Source organism: Prionailurus bengalensis, chromosome B1 (genome assembly GCF_016509475.1).
Source record: "Prionailurus bengalensis isolate Pbe53 chromosome B1, Fcat_Pben_1.1_paternal_pri, whole genome shotgun sequence".
In the NCBI taxonomy this organism is placed as follows: domain Eukaryota; kingdom Metazoa; phylum Chordata; class Mammalia; order Carnivora; family Felidae; genus Prionailurus; species Prionailurus bengalensis.
The window spans coordinates 40,566,462-40,586,619 of NC_057344.1; the positions used below are offsets into that span (position 1 = coordinate 40,566,462).

At 46.4% G+C, this 20,158-nt stretch overlaps 1 protein-coding gene across 2 annotated transcripts in view; it reads right to left on the reverse strand.

Annotated features, from left to right (window-relative positions):
- Positions 1 to 3,493: 3,493 nt before the first annotated feature.
- The window catches only part of IKBKB (inhibitor of nuclear factor kappa B kinase subunit beta), a 75,348-nt gene continuing 58,683 nt past the window's right edge, over positions 3,494 to 20,158 (reverse strand). Inside the window, exons 9-22 of one of the 2 annotated variants that reach the window (XM_043563098.1) lie at positions 19,965 to 20,072; positions 18,673 to 18,802; positions 18,113 to 18,307; positions 17,143 to 17,257; positions 15,676 to 15,799; positions 14,969 to 15,120; positions 14,735 to 14,796; positions 13,565 to 13,674; positions 12,123 to 12,172; positions 11,916 to 12,015; positions 11,560 to 11,707; positions 8,412 to 8,539; positions 5,924 to 6,014; positions 3,494 to 4,876 (exon numbers count right to left, since the gene is read on the reverse strand). In XM_043563098.1, coding sequence (XP_043419033.1) covers positions 4,811 to 4,876; positions 5,924 to 6,014; positions 8,412 to 8,539; positions 11,560 to 11,707; positions 11,916 to 12,015; positions 12,123 to 12,172; positions 13,565 to 13,674; positions 14,735 to 14,796; positions 14,969 to 15,120; positions 15,676 to 15,799; positions 17,143 to 17,257; positions 18,113 to 18,307; positions 18,673 to 18,802; positions 19,965 to 20,072 — 1,579 coding nt within the window. In that variant the 3' untranslated portion in view covers positions 3,494 to 4,810. Of the gene's footprint in view, positions 4,877 to 5,923; positions 6,015 to 8,411; positions 8,540 to 11,559; positions 11,708 to 11,915; positions 12,016 to 12,122; positions 12,173 to 13,564; positions 13,687 to 14,734; positions 14,797 to 14,968; positions 15,121 to 15,675; positions 15,800 to 17,142; positions 17,258 to 18,112; positions 18,308 to 18,672; positions 18,803 to 19,964; positions 20,073 to 20,158 lie in introns of both variants that reach the window. The other variant, XM_043563090.1, reaches the window with a different exon arrangement.

Consider the following 20,158-nt stretch of genomic DNA (forward strand, 5'->3'; position numbering starts at 1 on the left):
TTGGTATGATGAGCGATTTTAGATTGAAATCTGGACATCAGAATTTCAGGTGATGAGACTCTGGATTTTATTTAATTCTTCTGTGTTAGCAGGTCTGCTCTGACATTATTCCAGTGGGGAAAGCAGAGTGCTGTCTCATTTCTACCAAGGGCGAGTGGAAGCCCAGGCTTCCCACTTGGCTTCTGCTGACACCTGAGTGGGAAGGGCTCTTCATTACTCCACCAATACCAACTTGGTTGGAAGGGGCAAGGTGCCTCCTTACTGTTCCCCATTCGGTCTCCATTTAACCCAGCGGGATGTTGGAAATGGGTGGCAGGGGAGACGTTGTTACTGCTTAGCACCAGTGAAAGTCCCAGTTCCTCACCTGGTGAAGTTTAAGCTTCCTATCTGGTCTTTCTAGCAGAGGTAAGACTTTTTTTTTTTTTTTTCTGTAGTGTTAACTGAAATTGAGTGGTTATTGTTTAAAAATTTTCTGTGTTCCTAGGCTGCCCCTGTCCTAGCTCTTTGACTAGTGTAATGGGTTGAACAGTGACCTCCCCCCCCCCCACCAAAGTAGGTTCATGACCTAATTCCCAGAACCTGTATTACCTTATATGGCAAAATATGTGATTAAGGATTTTGAGAAGAGGAGCTATCCCAAAGTATTGGAATGGGTCCTAAATCCAATGGGTCCTGTCTCCAGAGACAGGAGAGATTTGATAAATGGAAAAGGAGGCAATATAACTACTTATGCAGAAACTGGTCAGATGTACCGATAAGCCAAGGATCACCTAGAGCCAGCAGAAGCTGGAAGAGGAAAGGAACATGTTCCCCTAGAAACCTTGAAGGGAGTGTAGCCACGCCAGCATCTTAATTTCTGACTTCTGGCCTCTAGAACTTTAAGAGAATATATTTTTGTTGTTTAAAGCCACCCAGTTTGTGGTAATTTGCTCCAGTTTGGTACTGGGAAGTAGAATGCTACTATAACAAATACCTAAATATGTGCAAGTGGCTTTGGAATTAGATAATGGATGGAGACTAGAGGAATTCTGAGGTGTTATTATAGAAATAGCCCAGGTTATTTTAATCAGACTACTGGTGATAAAAACAGACATTAAAGACATTGATGAGGGCTCAGAAGGTGAGGTGCATGGTAGAAAATTCTTCTATCACCTTAGAGAACACATATATCATTGACAGAATGTTGGTAGAAATAGGAATGTTACTTGACTGAACTGTGTTCTGCCATTATGTGGAAAGCAAAACTTGTAGGCAATGAACCTGGATGTTTAGTTGCAGAGATTTCCAAGCAAAGTGTTGAGGGTGTAGCCTGATTTTTCCTTGCTGCTCATCGTAAAATGCCAAAGGAAGGAAATAAATTGAAGAAAGGACTGTAGGGAAAAAAAAGAACCAGCACTGGATGATTTGCAAGGCTCTCAGCCTATCCAGATTGCAAAGGTGCTAAAATGAAGAAATTCACTGTTGGGAAAGCATCCTCTGCAGAGTAGGCTAAGGGTGCAGCTGGACAACTTTTGCTGAAGAGATTGTGTGTGTGACTCAGAGACCCACTCAATCATTGCAGCAGAAGCCAGGACCAGAGATGGGGTTGCCCAAGAAAGATCTGTGGACCTTTTTTCTAATGGTATGGACCCACAGGACATACATAGGAGACCCACAAAAGTTTTGAGATTATCACAGAAACCAGCTTGGATGGAAAGGGGCAGAGAGGATGAAACTTCTGAAACTCTGTGGGCAAGGAATGGTTGACAGAGTCACTCAGTTGTAAACATGTGCTAGCCTTCAAGAAAAAGAATGATTCAGAGAGCAGAGCCGTGGATACAAAGGCAGAAGCTGGAGGAATGGGCACAGAAGCAGAGGCTCATGTGTCATTGTGGGCACAAACTCGAGAGGCCTATGGAACTGGCTTGGGCCCAGTGGGCAGAGTCTCAAGCAAAAGAGAATTACTCTCAAGACTTGAAACCTAATGGAATTTGCCAACTGGATTTCAAGCTAGCTTGAGACTGATAACTCCTTTATTCCTTTCAGTATCTTCCTTTTGGAATGGGAATGTCTATTATATGTGTATCTCACCATTCTATTTTGGAAGGGGCTACCTTGTTTTCTAGTTTCACAGGTCCACAGATAAGAGGACTTTGGAGGCAGGATGGAGCATGCAAAGTCTCCTCAAAAGTGATGAAGATGATGAAATTCAGGATTTCTGAGCTGATGACATTTAGATTTTGGTTGTGCAGTTAGTTCTGTAATGGGTTGAGACTGGAGAATGTTGGGATGGGGTAAATGCATTTTACATGTGGGATGAGCATGAATTTTGAGGGGATAGATTGTAGTGGGTTAAATGGTGCCCCCCACTAGAAGAAATGTCCACACCCTAAACCCCTTACATGGTAAAACATATTAAATTAAGGGTCTTGAGAAGACGAGCTTACCCTGGATTATGCAGATCCTAAATTCAATCACAAGGGTTCTAATAAGAGGCACACAGGAGAGAGATGACAGATAGAAGATGAAGTGGCAATGTGACCATGGAGGCAGAAATGCAGCCACAAGTGGACTCACTAGAAGCTAGAGGAAGCAAGGAACAGAATCTCCCCTAGAGCCTTTGGAGGAAGCGCTGTCCTGTCAGCACCTTGATTCCAGACTTCTGGCCTCCAGAACTTTGAGAGAACAAATTTCTGGTGCTTTAAGCCTTGCAGTTTGTGGCCATCTGTTACAGCAGCCCTGGGAATCTAATACCGCTAGAGGGAGCCAGTCTCCTCAGTCGTGCCTCTGGGGTGGCTTCTCCAGCACCCGATTGGGGAGAGATGAGGCAAAAGCAAAGCCCACAGAACTCCCCACCATGTCCTTCCTCAGGTCCAAGGTCCCTAGATGGTCTGCTGGCTTCTACCTTTCAGAGTCTTCCTCTATTTGTTTATAGATAATGTTGACAGGTTTCAGCCATACTTAAAGGGAGGAATAGGGGAAAGTACATTTACCTTATCATTTTGGAAGGACAAGTCCTATCTCCCGGTTTTCACTTTTTTAATCAATTAGCATATTCCAGTTAGTCTTTTCCTTTAATATTAAAAAAAAATGTTTTAAAGTTTATTTATTTATTTGGGGTGGGGGAAGACAGGTGAAGAGAGAATCCGAAGCAGGTTCTGCACTGTCAGTGTGGAGCTGATGTGGGCCTCGAACTCACGAACCCGTGAGATCATGACCTGAGCCAAAACCAAGAGTCGCTTAACCCACTGAGCCACCCCGGAGCCCCTATGTTAGCCTTTTTAAACCATTGCTCTGGTGATGTCATTTTCTTGCTAAAATTCTTCAGTGAAGCCCATAACCCTTAGTCTCGCATTCATTCCCTCCCCAGTCTGGCTCCATCGCAGCCTCCCGTTCTGGTCTTATTTCCCACTATGTTCCTCACCAGTGTTTCCAAAATCATGCTGTATCAAATGTTACACTCACATGGGGGAAAAAACGGCTCTGCTGTCAAAGGCATTTGGCAAACAGTAGATTTACACAGTTAAGCCAGTTTATTATTGTAGGACTCTCAGAAACTTTACTATGCCAGTGTACAATGGGAATCTCCAAGAGGCAATTAAAGCATGAAGCATTTCCTAAATGTACTTGACCCTGAAACGCTTTGTACTGTTTCCATGGAAGCCAGTTTGTAAAATCCTCCTATTCCAACTTTCTTTTCTGACCAAACTCGCCTATTTGTGATCATCTAAACTCGTTTTGTTTTCCTGCTTTTAACATAAAGAACTTTTGTGAAATGTCAAAGAAGCAGTGCTGGTGCTAAGACAACATCAGATCCAGGCACTATTCTATTTTATAACATTTTCCATTAAGCTGGTTTTTGAGTTCCTAAGTCCTGACCATAAATATTGCCAAAAACAGGTTGCGGAACCCAGTATAAATGCTTGAGTCATGTTGCAAAATATGGAAACTACTTTTTAAATAAGTCAATTTAATAATACTGCTAGATGATATGAGAAACAGGCGCTCCCCCATCCCAGCACCACCGCACATAGATGTGTCTGAGCAGGGACAGGTGTGGGCACAGGGATCAGCAGACTTGTGGTTGACAGATACCCTTTTCTTCTTCTGTTCTTCTGCACAAGAGCTCATTCGCAGGTAGTCTCCAGGACCCGAAGGAAGGAAGCTGCTCTCTGACCTGGTGCTGGCAGGTCACTCTGTGGCTGAAAGGGCTACAGATGGGGAGAGCTGGCATTCACCTACGACCTTGCCAACAGGGGCACGACCACCAAAGTAGTGGGTAAAAGGGAAATTTTAGCAGCAGTGAAATGAAAAGAGGAAGAGAAAGGATGGGGCCATGCCAAGTCTACAATTTAAAAGTCTGTTTAGTTCCAAATCCAGATGAAACATTAGCTGTGAGGACAGGCGGATCAGGACCTCTGGAGATCAGGAGGGGTCAGGAGAGGGCAGGCTGACACAAAGCGTCCTCCACAGTTTGTCCTGAAAGAGTCATGTTAGACATTTGTCCAGTGATCTGTGGGGCAAAGTACTTTGAGAACTTTTTCCAGACCAGAGGAAGCAGCTGCAGTGGCTTGGTCTCCCTAAATGCTCATGCTTGGCAGCAGTGTTTGCTGAGCCTCCAAGACGCAGGACTTCCAGTGTGCAGACAAGTTGCTGGCGGTGCCTGCAGAGGACGCCAGCCCTGGCCCACGGTGAATGTCACAACTCCTGGGGAAGTGAGAAGATCTTTGCCTGGGTGCCGAAGACTGCTGGGACATCATGACAGCGGGGGCCACCATGGGAGGGCCTCAGGGCAGGCAGTCCCATCAGGTGGTCAAGGCCACCCACACAGTCAAGAGGCCTGTTCCAGGCCATTCTGCTCTTCTTCTTCCGTCTGTAACCAGCTCCAGTCTAGAGACTGAAAGTCAACAGGCATGTTAAAAATACAGTGGCCACCAATACACCTCAGATTGTTTGTCTTCCTCAGGAGGCGACCAGCACAATTTAGAAGGAAATTTAAATCCTCTCATTAGTAACAGTCTTGTTATTGCAGGGTACTCTCGAGCTAAAGCTACATTTTCACAACCATAAGGGAACTTTCCTTTGGCCTAGCTTGAAGCCCCTCAGATTCCGGGACTATGGAAACTAGACAGGCAGTTTTGGTACCACCTGTGGCTCATAGCACTTCTGACCGTGGGTAGGTGGTACCAAGAGCTAACCTCAGCTACCAGTTTCCAACCCTACCAGATGAAACGGCCTGATAAGACTTCCTATTTCTCTGGTAGGAGTGCAAATAAGCAGTGAAATGATCAAAATACACACTGTCAGAAGGAGGATGGGCAAAAATAAAAGATAGCAAAAGCCCTAAACCAGAGACGGACAGTTGAATAAATAAGAAGTGATTACAATTAGTAGTGGTATCCTCTCTGATTCTTCTGGAAACTGAGAAGTTAGGGGGAGGCTAGCAGGTCACCGTATTGGCAGGAAAGGGCCTTTTAAGATCTGAGGAATGGCTTAGCATCTCTGAACCTTTGCCATAAATGTACCTGTATCTTGACCAGTTTTTCATCAGGTTAGTTTCCCTATAAGTAGTACTACCTAGTGCTAAGCTCTGAGTCCCTGAGAGGCGGGGCTGTGACAGGTCCTTGTTTTAGCCCCAGACCTCCATGCACACAGATGCTCAGCAGTGCTACAAAAACCACAGGGAGAGAAAGACCTTCTCAGAATGATGCTACCTCCCTTATCAAAATTAAGCGTTACAAGGATTAAATGAGATAATGCACATAGTGTACTCGTACCCATTCAATAGTTGTTAGCGTTACTCTGAATAAGAAGTCGTCTGTACTAGAAAAGCATAAGCATATACTGAGATGGAGGAAAGGCTGGATTGCCTTTGCATTTTCTTTTTCTGGCTTGCCGTGGGGAGAAAGGACACGGAATATGTAGGATTCACACAGGCCATTACCCTTAAACTCTGGTCCTGCTCTTTGATGGTGTCTTGCATCGCATTTTCTAGCTGGGTGCAGAGCGTGTGTGCTTCAGCCACCAGTTCTTCACTAAGGAAAATGATCAGATTATTAGAAAATGGTCAATGTGAATTTTCAGAGATACTGCTACAGGGATTTTGACAAGATTTTAAAAATGAAGTTACGATTATTTTGATGCTGAGTGTCGTAAAGCACCGTGTCACTGACCAGTAATCTCCTTCATCTAGTTAAGCATTTTTCAGAAGCCCATGCTCAGCCATAAGTGTTACCATTCACAATGTGAAAGAGCAAGCAGATCTCTTTTTACTTCAGATAATTGAATTTAATTCTCTCTAAACTGCCAAAATCTAAAGATACCTCACAAATCACCTGTTTTCCAGTTTTTGAAATAGAAAAAAAATATACAGACCACGTAATTTCACCATTTCCATAGTTCCTTGAGATCTGTGAAAAAGCAAGTTCTGGGAACTGATTTCATTTAAACTGCTTTCTCTTTTTCCAGGATAAGAAATGTACCTGTCGTGAACGGCCATGGGGAGAAAGGGAAAGGTATAATAAGCCGCTGTCCTATTTTAGCCTCAGCTCTAGGACATGGACGGACAGCCTGTGCTCCCAGGACGACTTTCCCAGGGCTTCCAGGATATCATTGGAGGGAAAATGCCAAATCCAGGAAGACAGTGCCTTGGAAATCCACTCACCTTACAAAGCATGACACTCTGATGGAAGGAACACAGGCCACATTTTTGCTCAGCCTCTTCCACGTAGCTACCAACTAGGTTGAAGGCTTAGGGCCAGCTCCAAAGGGCAATGTAAGAGGCACAGGACCTGGTTACTATCCTCAAGCTCACAGTAGGTTGGGGAGAGAATTAACAATCTAAGGTCACGTACAATTAAGTACCACAACGTATAGGCTATGAATTCCCCAAGCACAGGAACAGGATTTTTATTTTGTTTTGTTTTTAAAGTTTGTTCGAGAGAGAAAGAGAATGAATGGAGGAGGGACAGAGAGAGAGATGGGGACAGAGGATCTGTTGAGAGCAGAGAACCTGATGCTGGGCTCAAACCCACGAACTGTGAGAGCCAAAAGTCAGACACTTAACTGACTGAGCCACCCAGGAGCCCCAGAACAGGATTTTTAAAATAGCTTTATTGATCTATCTATAATTTAGATACCATAAAGTTTACCCATTTAAAGTGTGTAACTCGATAGTTTTAGTATATTTACAGAATTATACAATCTTGACCATAATCTAATTTTAGAACATTTTCATCATGCAAAAAGAAACCTTGTGCCCATTACCAGTCACTTCCCACCCTCCCCCTCACCTGCCCTAGGCAATCATTAATCTATTTTTTGGTCTATAGATTTGCCCACACAGACAATTTTAACCATTGCCAGTGCCTAAGACCCGACACATAGAGGATGTTGAAGAAACTGCATGGGACTGAACTAGAAACAAAAACATCTAAAGGCAGTCCAAGAAGAGAGAGCTGTGTGAGTGGTCAGGGCATTGGAGGAGAGGGAAGCAGATGTGTCCTGTAGGTGGAAGGACCTCCCAGGACCAGCCCACAGAGGTTCTGGAACTTCAGAGTGCATCAGAAACCAGCCAAGGCTTCTGAAAGGCTGACTGCTCTGCCCTGCCCCTGAGCAGCTGATTCAGCAACTGCATTTCTAACAAGTGCCCAGATGCTGCTGATGCTGCTGGTCTGGATGAGACTTTGAGAACCACTGGGCCAGGGCAAGGAGTCTGTATGGGAACTGGGGATCAGCCTAGACGGTGGCTGAGGTGGCTGTAAATGTCTAAAAAGGCTCAGGTTGAATCCTCCAGGGGAGTGGGAAGCCACTACTAGTTACTGGCCAAAAAATAACTTGATCAAGTGGTATTCTGTGAAGACTAATTTGACTAGGGAGGGCTTGGAGGCAGGACTGGCTGGGAAGCAGGGAGGCCAAAGGCCTCGCAGAAAAGGCTGAAATGCTCTGTTCACCACCTTGGTGGCAGTGGCCCAGGCGACAGGAGGGGAAAGCAGGGCAGAAGTGGGGGGTGAGGAGAGGCAGTGGGTGGAAAACCCTAATATGGTAACTCAGAGCGGTGGGAGGTGAGAGGGAGGAGGCGAGATGACTGAGGTGTGGCCAACAGGGCACTCCCTGCGGGCAGGCTGGTTCTGAATGATAGATGATGGCTGATGGGACTATATAATAGCATGTGACTGACTAGCATGTGACTGACTAGCATGTTCAATCTCCTCATTAAGCAATTAGTAATCCAATCCTTAGACAAGGCAACTACTTAGCAAGTTGCAAGGCACTAGAGAGCAAAATATCACATTTGCTTGGATATTAACAAGCACAAACTCAATACATGCACAAAATTGCTAGACACATAAAATGATCAATGATAAACATGCATGTCTATTCCCATGACTTTCCAGTGCACCGGCCATCACCGGCACCTTACAGTGACCTACCTTTTCTTGACAGACTCAGGCAAGCTGTTAGGGGCAGTGGAAGGCTGAGACATTAGCTGACCAGAGTGACTGAGGCGAGCAGCATTCATGCTATCTGGGCTTCCACTCACAGGACCACGAACTTTGCTCTAAAGGACAAAACCAAAAGAGAGTCAACACAATTTTGGAGCAAAGGGATGATTCCAATTTTGCATTCACACCATGGTATTTTCTCACAAAACAATAGGTCACAATACACTAGCTATTCCTACAAATTTTGAGTCAACATCCCTGCATATGGCCACAGTCTTCATTCAGGCTTAGAAAATCTTTCTGCATCTATAGGTGTGCTTTTAAAAAATTTTTTTAATGCTTATTTACTTTTGAGGGGGGGGGGGAGAGAGAGAGAGAGAGAGAGAGAGAGAGAGAGAGAGAACGCAAGGGGCAGAGAGAAGAAGACACAGAATCTGAAGCAGGCTGCAGGCTCTGAGTTGTCAGCACAGAGCATGACGAGGGGCTCGAACTCACGAACCGTGGGACCATGACCTCAGCTGAAGTAGGATGCTTAACTGACTAAGCCACCCACGCATCCCTATAGGTGTACTTTTTGATAGAAGATTGTAAATACAGGGAGATTGGAGTACCTGCATTTGTAAGCTTCGTTCATTAGTTTGATTGCTTCAGAAACTCTCGTAAGGAAACTAAGAGGGAGACATCTTTGCTGTCTCAAGTAGAAGCCTGAGACATACCAGAAGGTTGTAAGTGGCCTTCTGTGAATTGCACCATCTGTGGGACAGCCAACAAGAAAACCAAGATGTCCTGACCCCCCGGCTGCTGCAGCTACCCACCTCAGTCAAGAGGTTAAGCCAGTGGCTCCTGCTTCAGGGGCTCCCACCTCCTCACACCTGCAGCCCGCAGATGACCTATGCCAACCTTCCCAGCACCTCGTGCTTTGCCCCACTTCAAGTTTCCAGTTGAACTCTCATCTGTTGGCCTCACGTCTTTTTACAGACCCGGCTCCTGCCCTTGCCTCAGCCCATGGGTCTTCATCCTGCTCAGCCTCACGAGCTATGGGACCCATCCTGGTTCCACATCCTTCCTTCCAGCTGAACGTCAAGGTCTGGCTTCAACCAGTCAGTCAAGCACCCAATTTTGCTCTGCAGATGGTCACCCGTGGAAAGACCCAGACATCCACCTCCTCCACTTAGCCTGGGCCTTCCTTCCACTGTCCTGTCCTGTGCACCCTAAGGGCTGTGCAACTCCAGTCCCCAAAGCGGCGCCCCCCCCGCCCCAGTGGTGACGTTTGCCAAAGTCTCAAATCCATTCTCCAGCTGCCATGAAGGATTTCTCTGAAACCCAAATGTGATCATACCATTCCCATACTTCCTTTGACATGAGAGAGAAAAACAAATTCCTTAGTGTTTGCTATGCCTGCGAAAGCATGTGTGGCCTGCATGGGCTCGTCCTCGCCTGCCTCTCTAGTTTCATTGCAAACGATACCCTTTTGCCCCACACTACAACACTCTGCGTGTAGTACCCGGAACACACACACTCTTTCAGGCCTCCGTGCCTCTGATAGAGCAATGTCTTCGTTCTGGAATGTCATCTCCACCTGTCCACCTCGTTCTTCAGTTGAAACAACCCTTCCTTGTGAATGTTTCCTGTGGTTCCCTCACCTCCAGGCCTGAAGCTGACGTTGCTCCTTCACACTCATGCTATGGCTCATGCTCATGGCACCACAGCTGCTGCTGAACACTTCCTGCCCCATGTTTGAATTCACTTCCCTGTGTGTGCCCCTCTGATTATGAGCTCCTGGGCCAGATGCCATGCTTCTTTCCCCCTTTACCTCCAGTTTTCATCTCGCTCCTGGGCACGTGCTCGGCGCTCAGTAAACGTCACATGAATGCAGATGGCGTATCAGGCCGTCACTGGAAATACCTCAATTTCCCTCTCCTTCCTAAAGCTTCTCTCCTTGTCATCTCTCCTTTTTTAATTTGCTTCCTTTCTTACAGGAGGAAATGTCACTCATCCCTTCCCCAGGCCAATCCTTCCATGCATGCCCATGAAGCTGACACCCTGCTGTTCTCAGGACCTGGACACTCAACTGTCTCCCACCTCTTTGATACTGTGACTCTCCCAGTGCACTGTCACCTGCCTGACCTACAAATACGCTCCAGTCCATGATCTTAAAAACACCATCCTTGCACCCTGCCTCCACCTTAAGCAACTATCTTCCCATTTTCCTCTTTGCTCTTAACCACCACCAGTGGCTAAATCACTCTTTCATCATAGTCAACCTCGCTGCAGCTGGCATAGTGTGGGTCTTTCTCCCATCAGCTCTGGTTTCCATGGCTTTTACCAGGTTCTTTTCCTTCTCTGTCCCGGGCTCTTTTTTGTGTCCCATTTTCTCCCTGAGCAGCATGCAGTGGAATCTCAACTACATTAAGACAGTAGGCACAGAAAGTGTGGTTGACAATACTAAGCAGCACAGGCTCAGATGAGGATCAACCAGGTCACGCAGACATGCACTGTGGTGCGAGAAGGTCCCCCAAAAGATCTGTCCATATCCTAAGTCCAGCAACCTGTGAATGTGACCTTCTTGGAAAAAGGGTCTGCACAGATGAAGTTAAGGATCCTGAGAGGAGATCAACTTGGACTACTGAGGTGGGAACCACATTCAATGGCAAGTGTACTGATCTGAGACACCCAGAAGACAGACACGGAGAAGAAGGCCTTGTGAAGACAGGGACAGACAATAGAGTGATGCGGCCAAGGACTAGCCAAGGACTGCCCAGGGCCATCAGAAGCTGGAAGAAGCACGGAAGCATTCTCCCCTAGAGCTTGCAGCAGGAGCTCAGCCCTGCTGACACCTGGATTTTGGACTTCCGGCCTCCAGGACTGTAAGGGAATAACTCTGCGGTGCCGCTTTGTGACAGCAGCCACAGGAAATGCACACGTGCAGAATGAAACACACCTGGTGCGGCCCTGACTCGGCCCCTCCCTGCTCCCTCTAAGTCATGGAGAAGAGGAAGGAAAACTGAGCCGTGGCAGTTGAGTAGTGTCTGTCAGTGGCTTTGCGGTCTCTCTTGGAGGGTGGTGACAGCAGCACAGAGGTGGAAAAGAGGCTGGCGGGCTGGGGGCCGAGGGCCCGGCCATGGGGCTCACTCACACAAGCGATCTTCAGGAGATTCCAGAGCTCCTTCTGCCGCTTCTCCTGAAGCCGGACGACAGTCTTCTCGTCTTCGTTCATTAAACTCACCACCTCTTCCACCTTGGGCAACAGTTCCAGAGCCTTCTGCTTGCAAACCACAGTTTTACTGTAAAGAATAAATGTGACAAATTCCAGTGGCATTTGGGTTGGAGAAAGGAGGAGAACATAATCCCTGGTAATTATGAATCCAACAACAGCTGCGGATAAATCTCCTTCAGGGTAAGCAAGTCAGAGGGCAGTGAGAAAATGGCCTCACATGGGTCCTTGCCGCTTCTCTGAATTCCACCCTGGAAAAGGGAAGTTGGGGCGGATACCTGAGCTGCGTATAAATCACTCGCACTTTCTTCTCAAAGCCTTGGATGGCCTGAAGAAGCAGCCGGACCATTTCAAGACTGTCACCATCAGTTCGTTGGTCTGGAAAGAGGCAAAGAGCCCCACAGTTCCTCCAGTGGCTGGCAGAGTGTCAACGCCATACACATGACAGAACCAGGCGCGTGTGGCAGACAGAATGGCCCACTTACCTCTGGGTTTTTCCCGAAGTCTCCTGTAAAGCTCCCTCGCTTGCTCTTCTCTGAAATATACAAAGGAGAAACTCTGTCAAGATGTGAGGTCAAATAAGCACATGTGGGACACTGGTTAGTCAATTCCTGCCAGTAGAATCACTGACTTTTAGAAGCAAGACCAGCACTATGCCTTGACTGGAGGAAATTACTACTCCTGGTGATACTATAGGTGATGCCTATGATGAGGAACTGATGGCTCTCGTTATCAAACCTCGCCCTTCTCTCCAAGAGAATCTCTTTTCTCTTTTTTTTAAAGTTTATTTGTATTTACTTTGAGAGAGAGAGACAGAGAGAGCCAGCAAGGGAGGGGTAGAGAGACAGGGAGAGAGAGACTCATAAACAGGCTCCACGCTGTCAGTGCAGAGCCCGACTTGGGGCTCAAACTCACAAACTGCGAGATGGTGACCTGAGCCAAAACCAAGAGTCAGATGCTTAACCAACTAAGCCACCCAGGCATCCCTAATGAGAAAGAATCTTAAGAAAGGGAGGTTCTACTCTGTCCCTTGGAATTTCCTGTCCACGTGGCTTCTGCAATGGTGATTCCAGTGACATCACTGGACCTAAGCCTGGAGAACACGGGCTCCCTGTGAGAACTCAAGCCCAAGGGTAGACACAAACTTCTATCCCTTTTCCACCTCAACACAATGAAATGACCTGACATTTCAGAGGTGACTCTCATTTGAAAACTAAAGGAGAATAATGGGTTAAATAACTCGAGAAAATACAGAATACGAATCATCAGATTTCTGATGTTCGAGATTCTGGTCCTGAGAATCCTGGTAAAGGCACTGGAGGACAGTGCTGAGCCCAAGTGGGAGCTCCCAAGAGTTTGAGGCAGCTCGCCTGCTCCCTCTCATCTGGCTTTCCTTCAGGTAGGACTGCTTTGCCCGGGCACCTTATCACCTCTCAGAGCCAAGGCTAGATTCCTGATAAAGACTCAAATGAACAGTTCCCGGGTTCAAAATCTTAAGACCTGCTGGTCTCCTTCTCTGTTCTACCTTCTGCTCTTTGAGCCACACCTGGATCAGGGTGGGCTGCGTGAACAGTGACGTCTGGTGCCATGGTTAAAGCTCCTGCCTCACAGACTTTAAAGATGATGAACTCCTGCTCTATCTAAATCATCTGAATTGATCTTCACAACTCCGTGAGGTCGGACAATTCTTCTCAACACTTGATAGATATGGAAATGAAGGCTGACAGTGATGGTGACTGGCCCTTTGCTCATCTCTGCAACTCATCTGGAACATGCCAAGATGCTTCGCCAATGGATCACACTCTATAGAATGGTCTCACAGAGCTTTTGTGATAACCACACTTGAACCCTTAGACAATCTCAACACATGTATGGAAGTTTGGCTGGGGCTTCTGTGGGTTTGACCGGACACTGGGTCGGTACTCACAGGTCGTCCAGGGTTCCCCCCTGCTTCCGCCCCATGGGGCTCCTCTGCAGGTCCACAATGTCAGTCTGCAGCGCCATCATCCGCTCCACCAGGTGCTTCACTTCATTCTCCTGATGAAAAAGCTGTGCTAATGTCAACTGATGTAATAAGGGCGTTCTGAGATGCAAGATTTGGGGGGAGGGGGGGCGGGGAACACCTTCAAACTCACCGAAGACTCTCAGGTGACTAGCTAGAAGGGACAGAGACTCTGGAGTCAGAAGGCCTGGGTTTGGATCTCGGGTCTACCACTTTCTAGCTGTGTGACCCATGGGGAAAGCACTAACTCCTGAGCTGCAGTTTCCTCTGCCATAAAATAGGCTTCTAATGGGGCCATTTTAAGGGTGAGATAAGATACAGTATGTAAGGTATCTGGCACAGTACCTGGCATAGAGAAGAGCCCAATGCACATTCCTTTCTCTTCCCTTAATTTGTCTACCCCAATGCCATCCCACATTGGGAGGCCTGGGCTCCTCTCTATCGGAGATTCTGGATGTGAGTGCCAGGATGGGTTGGAGCACTCACTGTCTCTCTGGTCAGAGAAGACATCTAAATATAGATATAGTAAATAGTATAGATAATAATAGTATAGATAATAATATAGATATAGATATAGTAAAAAGCCCAGAAAAGGTCTTGGAGGCTTCGGTCTTCAATTTGTGTGAGGATCACTAAGCCATACTTCCTTCCCTTGCCTCACAATTAACGTTTTTCAGTGGTGTTTGATTTATGCTGTCCTAAAACTTTATGCTTAGACTTTTTCTTTCCTATGGATTTAGTGTCCCAACAAAACTAGGCAAACCCCCCAGCCCGATGGAGTGTTGATCATTCATCTGAGGCCCTTTCTGATAGGAAGAGGCCTGGGCTTCCCGTAAGGACACTTCACATTTTGCGCCTTGTTCAAATGCACACCAGGTCTGCACAGCTCCTGCATCTGCCACCATGGGCCTCCCCATTACTGGCTACCAGCCTGGCCTCTTCCCATCAAGTCCCAGTTAGGGTCAGAGAGCATGGCGAGGACCTCCTGATTTTGGACGTACAAGATGGATTTGGTGTTCGAGGAGAGAGTGAGAAAAGGTTGTACGAAGCCTCACCCCCCTCGGTAAGGATAGGAATCTAAAACAAGTCTCCTACCCGCCCACAGAGCTCCACAGCCTGTTCCATTTCCCTCCAGGCCAGCAGCAGTTTATCTGATGCTGGAAAAAAAAATGTAGGAAAAAAAAAAAAAAAGAAAAACAAAATGAAAACACCACAAAACCAAAATAGACACAAGCAACTAAATTATAAGAGGCAAAAGAAACCTTAGGAAGGGGGGGGGGGGGAAGACAGTAATGGTTTTTCCAAACTCATTACAGAGAGTACACTCACTGATCCCAAACTCTGTCTGCTCACTGTACTTCTCCAGGTCAATCTGGATGCTGGTTTTAAAGAAATCCAACTTGGCTTTGAGCTGCTGAGACATGGAAGCCATAGAATTCTTCATCTTGGAGAGGCAGCTATTATTCCGGAGGAGATTCATCCTGCAGGGACCACAAAAAACAGCCTTCAGGCATCTTTGGGATCCAAATGCCATTTCCTGTACAACAGCAAAACCACCTCAAATGCCAAGGCAAATCCCTACTATAATTATTATTATTGTATCAAAAGTAGCCACTTATAATCATACAATTTCCTAGCCCTCAGCCAGCACTGGAATAAGGCAAAGTACCACACAAAGGGCCAATAACCCCAGTTAGTCATATCCCAGGGGAAAGAGTCAGGCAGACCCCAGCATGACAATCAGGGGAGCTTTGCTGACCCAGACTGCAATGAGCTTTTCCACATTCCAAAATCTGCCCCTAGTTCAGCCAGCCCACCCCTCAGTTTACAGCTCCATGTGCTGACCTCACTCACCTCATAAAGTCTAAAAGGGCCTCCCTCAATCCTGCCCACCTGACCACTTCCTGCCTGTCTAAACCAGCATCTCCCTCTTGTCTGTCCTAGCAGTTGCTTCTGGGCCCCTGCCTCCGCCACCTCCCTGTGGAAAAAGCCACCACGCGATTTTAAATTAAGTCCCAAACCGCCTGGCATAATACATGGCAGCTCGCTGTCCCTGCTGTAGCCGGTTACAGTCCTCCTTCAGGGTCTGGATGCTGTGCCAAACCTGGCCCCACACTTTCCTCAGCTGGAAGAAGGAGAGGTTCCTCTTGGGCTCTTGAACTGGAACAGAGACATATGCAACCGTCAGAGAAAAACTGCCCTGCGATTAACCACATCATGCCTTGTGACATCACTGGCACTTTTACATTTTTCAGTTATATAACTAAACTACTATGCTATCACATAACCTTTTTGGGTGTTAAGCCTGGTTACTGTCACATACATTTTTTGTATCCCATTAATAGCACAAGCATGTACCAGTCAGTAAATACCTACTTATTTGAAGAAACACTTTGTGAACCACATGGAGTCAATTACATGTACACAGGCTCTTATGCTTTCAACAGAAACCTTTATGTTTACAATATTTAAAGTCATATGAAGTTTTCTACAGATTCAGCTTTACCCAGTAGTACTGGAACATCATTAAATAAGCAGTAAGTCTGGAGCTAAGACTCTCGACCCTAGATCTGCTTATTCTAAGTGTGTGTGTGTGTGTGTGTGTGTGTGTGTGTGTGTGTGTGATGGCAGGAATGGCGGATGCATTAAAATGTCCATCTACTACCCCTACAATGGAATATTACACAAGCATTAAAAATAGGCAGCTCCATATGTACCAGCAGGGAAAAAATTTTCTAAAATATATTATTAAATGAAAAAGGCAGGTGCAGAACAGTACATGTTGTATGTTACCATATGTTGGGAGGAAAAATACCTATACACTTTATAATGCATAGAATACCCCTGGAAGGTATACCCAAGAACTTGACAGGAGTGGTTTCCCTGGAAGAAACTGGGAAATTGGGAAGAGAGGCTGGCTTGTTACTGTATATTCTTTTGTACCTTTTGATTTTTTTCTATCATGTACAAAATATAAATAAAACTTCAAAAATAAATAAAATGGCCATCTGATTTGATCAAGTTCAGAGACATGCAGGCAGTATTCTCTGTCCTAGGTTTAGAATTCTATTTGTGAGGCTGAAATTGAAGACTTCCTTTACTCTTTTTTGGCTGGGCTACTCCTAAGTCCCAAGTAAAGAAGGTTGCCCCAGGACTGGATAAGCGCATCTCCTTGGTGTGGACCCCTCCACTAGTCCATGTCTGTCCCTCCCACCCTGTCCCAAGCATTCTAAGTGATTATTTAAAAAAAGATTTTTTTTTAATGTTTATTTTTGAAAGAGATTGAAAAAGAGTGGGGGAGGTGCAGAGAAAGAGGGATACACAGAATCTGAAGTAGGCTCCAGGCTCCGAGCTGTCAGCACAGAGACCAATGTGGAGTTTGAACCCATGAACTGTGAGATCATGACCTGAGCCAAAGTCTGGCACTTAACCGACTGAGCCACCCAGGCACTCCATAAGTGATTAAAAAATAAAAACAAAAACAAAAACAATGATCTTCTTACGGATACAGCTGACACTTTCAGGTTGGGGCCGTGGCGAGATCTGAGTCTCATACGTGATTTTACTGTTGTCAAAGAGAAAGACGAGATCCATGTCCAATGTGCGACCCTCATTCAGCTGCAAAAGGATAAGAGGAAGATGAGATCTTGTGGATGCCACCCCTTCCTTTTCCAAGTAATAACAGAGATTTCAGGGTGTTCCCCACTATTTCCCAATGGCATCATCTTCAGCCAGCAAGTACTGAGCACCCATAAAGCCTTTCTTAATGACTCCAGCCTACACCTCCCTTTCCTGGTCCTTTTACACTTTTTTTTTAATGTTTATTTTATGATTTATTTTTGAGGGAGGGGAGGGGAAGAGAGAGAGGGACATAGAGAGAATCCCAAGCAGGCTCCATGCTGTCAGCACAGAGCCCAAAGCAGGGCTCAAAGCCACAAACCATGAGATCCTGAACTGAGCTGAAACCAAGAGTCGGACTCTTAACTGAGCCACCCAAAGAGCCCCCTTTTACATTTATTATCCAAACGCGCCCCTCAATCATAACTTATTACGGTCTTATTCTCTATTGTCTTTACTGTGCAATTTAAATGTTCAGTTTCTCCATCCTATCCCATGGTTGTTTCTCACACGTTAACTTTATCAGTTCTTTGGGGGCAGGGACCACGTCTTGCATTGCTGTGGTCATCAGCACTGTTCTAATACACAACAGTTTTGGCTGACTCAGAGGAATGAAGCACTGCTTTGGCAACAGAGCCCACAGAAAGGCGCTCTGAGTGGTCTGGAAGTACCAAGTCAAGTGTGCAGGGATTCATGTCTCCTATTAGACCATGCAGAGGATCTCACATTTCAACTAAAAAACCAGGCAGTTATCTGCATTATGTGACAAAGTAGAGCTGAAATCTGAATGTGCAGTTAGTTCCCCTGGAAGCAAAGCCAGGAAAAGCAGGGCATCCTTAGGGAACAGGGCTTCACCTTGCCCTCTGAAATACACTGAGTAGCCGGCTTGTCAGGGATCAATGCCAGACCAGCTTCTTGCAGCAGCTCCTGGTCCTCCTCGGGGATCCCTGTGTCATTCTGGATTCTGGCCTTTAAGCTCTGCAGACTCTCATCCTCTGTCACTGGATAGGTGTGAATGATGCCTGTGACCATGTTCAAGATGTGAACCAGCTGCAACACAACCCAGATGTTATTGGAAACAAAAACCCATCTTTACAGAGAGGCCCATCTACTTGCCTGGATCGTCTGCTCCTCCCAACATTTCCCAGCCACACGAAGAAAGGGGTTAGTTGGAAGGAAGGGAGTCTCGGTGCCCAGAGTTCATACATTCTGGTCTTTAATGCTGCTGTTTGTTCACAGTGTGACCTTACAACCGATGTCAACTAGCATGGGGGCAGATGCTCTCACAGGGGCCTCCCTTTCCACAGCTCAGATGGCCCATGACTTGCTTTTGAAGGAGCTCTTCTTTTTTCCCCAGCCCTGCCACAGCCCATTGGGGACCTACTGCCTTGAGGCTAACCTGGCTCCACACTCACCTTTAGGTTTAAGATGTCATCCAGGGCCTTGAAACAGCCATTGGGACCATACACGGGATCGGTGCCCCTCTGTCGTGGGTGCCACATCAGCATCAGCTGCAGCCACTTCTCAAGTCGCTGTGCCAGGACGCTAAGAAGAGTACAGCGTAGGAGGGGACAGCTCCAACACCATCCTCAGGTGGCCTTACCATGCACACCCCACGTACATTCACCATACTCACACCCACGGCAACCAACATGTGATGACTGAAGATGAATTAATCTGACGGAAAGCCAAACTAATGATTCAGGTGCTTATCCCCTCTCTGATCTGCTACAACACCCCCTGAAATTCAGGATTTCTCAATAGACTGAACTTCCACCTGGCTGCATGAGAATGATCTGTGAAGCTCTTTAAATACACTTTACAGGCATGTCCCACCTCTAGGCAATGCCCCCACACAACCTAGACCCCATGCTGCCAGATTTATTTTGTTAATCCACCCCTACCTGCAAAGGCACTCGTGGTGCCCACAACACAGTTCATGCCCCTTCCTGGGCACAGACCTACCTCATGGAGGCACTCTCAACCTCCACAGAGGCCAACTCTCTCTACTCACTGCCTCCTGAAACATGCCTTTGCTCCCCTCACTCCTTCCCCTTGAATTTCCTTCCTCTTCATCCATCCATCCATGTCCTGCACATCTTTCCAGATCCTTCCAGAAAGTTCTAGCTCATCCAAAGTCATTCCATACAGCTCTAATCCACACAGTACCTGTCTCCCCATCCTCTAAATACTTATGGTGATTATTTTCCGTGCTACTCAGTTGTTTGTGACTGCCTTGCCACTTGCTTTTGTACTATTACTCAACGCTGGTATTGCTGCTGTTATTTTGGCTCTAAGACGAGATTGCAATGCTGTTCAAACTACAAAGGTTTATTTGTTGACTATGACACAGTATGAGGCTACACAGGAGTGCAAAGAGAAGTAAAGTAGAAATCCCCTACCCTGAAAAGGCTTACAGTTGACTAGGAGACAAACGCTATGCAAAACCAAATGTAGTACAAGGTAGAAACTACTAAGGGTGGTAAGAGGTACAGATAAATTACTGTGTGAATTTAGAAAAGAGATGATTTCTAGATGGGGTGAGGGGTAGGAATCCATTCTAAGTTGATGACTGAGACGATTATGTCAAATTCCTAGTCACAGGATACCTTGATAATCTATTTAAAAGCTATCAGATGTCACCACAGACATCTATTTCTGAAAAAGGAAGAAAACCGCATAGAGGAGAAGTGCCACTGGGCCTTACCTGTTCAGATTATTGGGATAGGGTAAGGAGCTGGAAAACTTCACCGCTCCATTCAAGTCTTCACTGACAACAATGTCCATCTCACTCTTCTGCCGGACTTTGGAATGCCTGCAATATAGCCCTTAAGTCACTTAGCAGGCAGGAGACATTGTACTTTGGTAACATACCGCTTTACAACTGTACAGGATACCCCC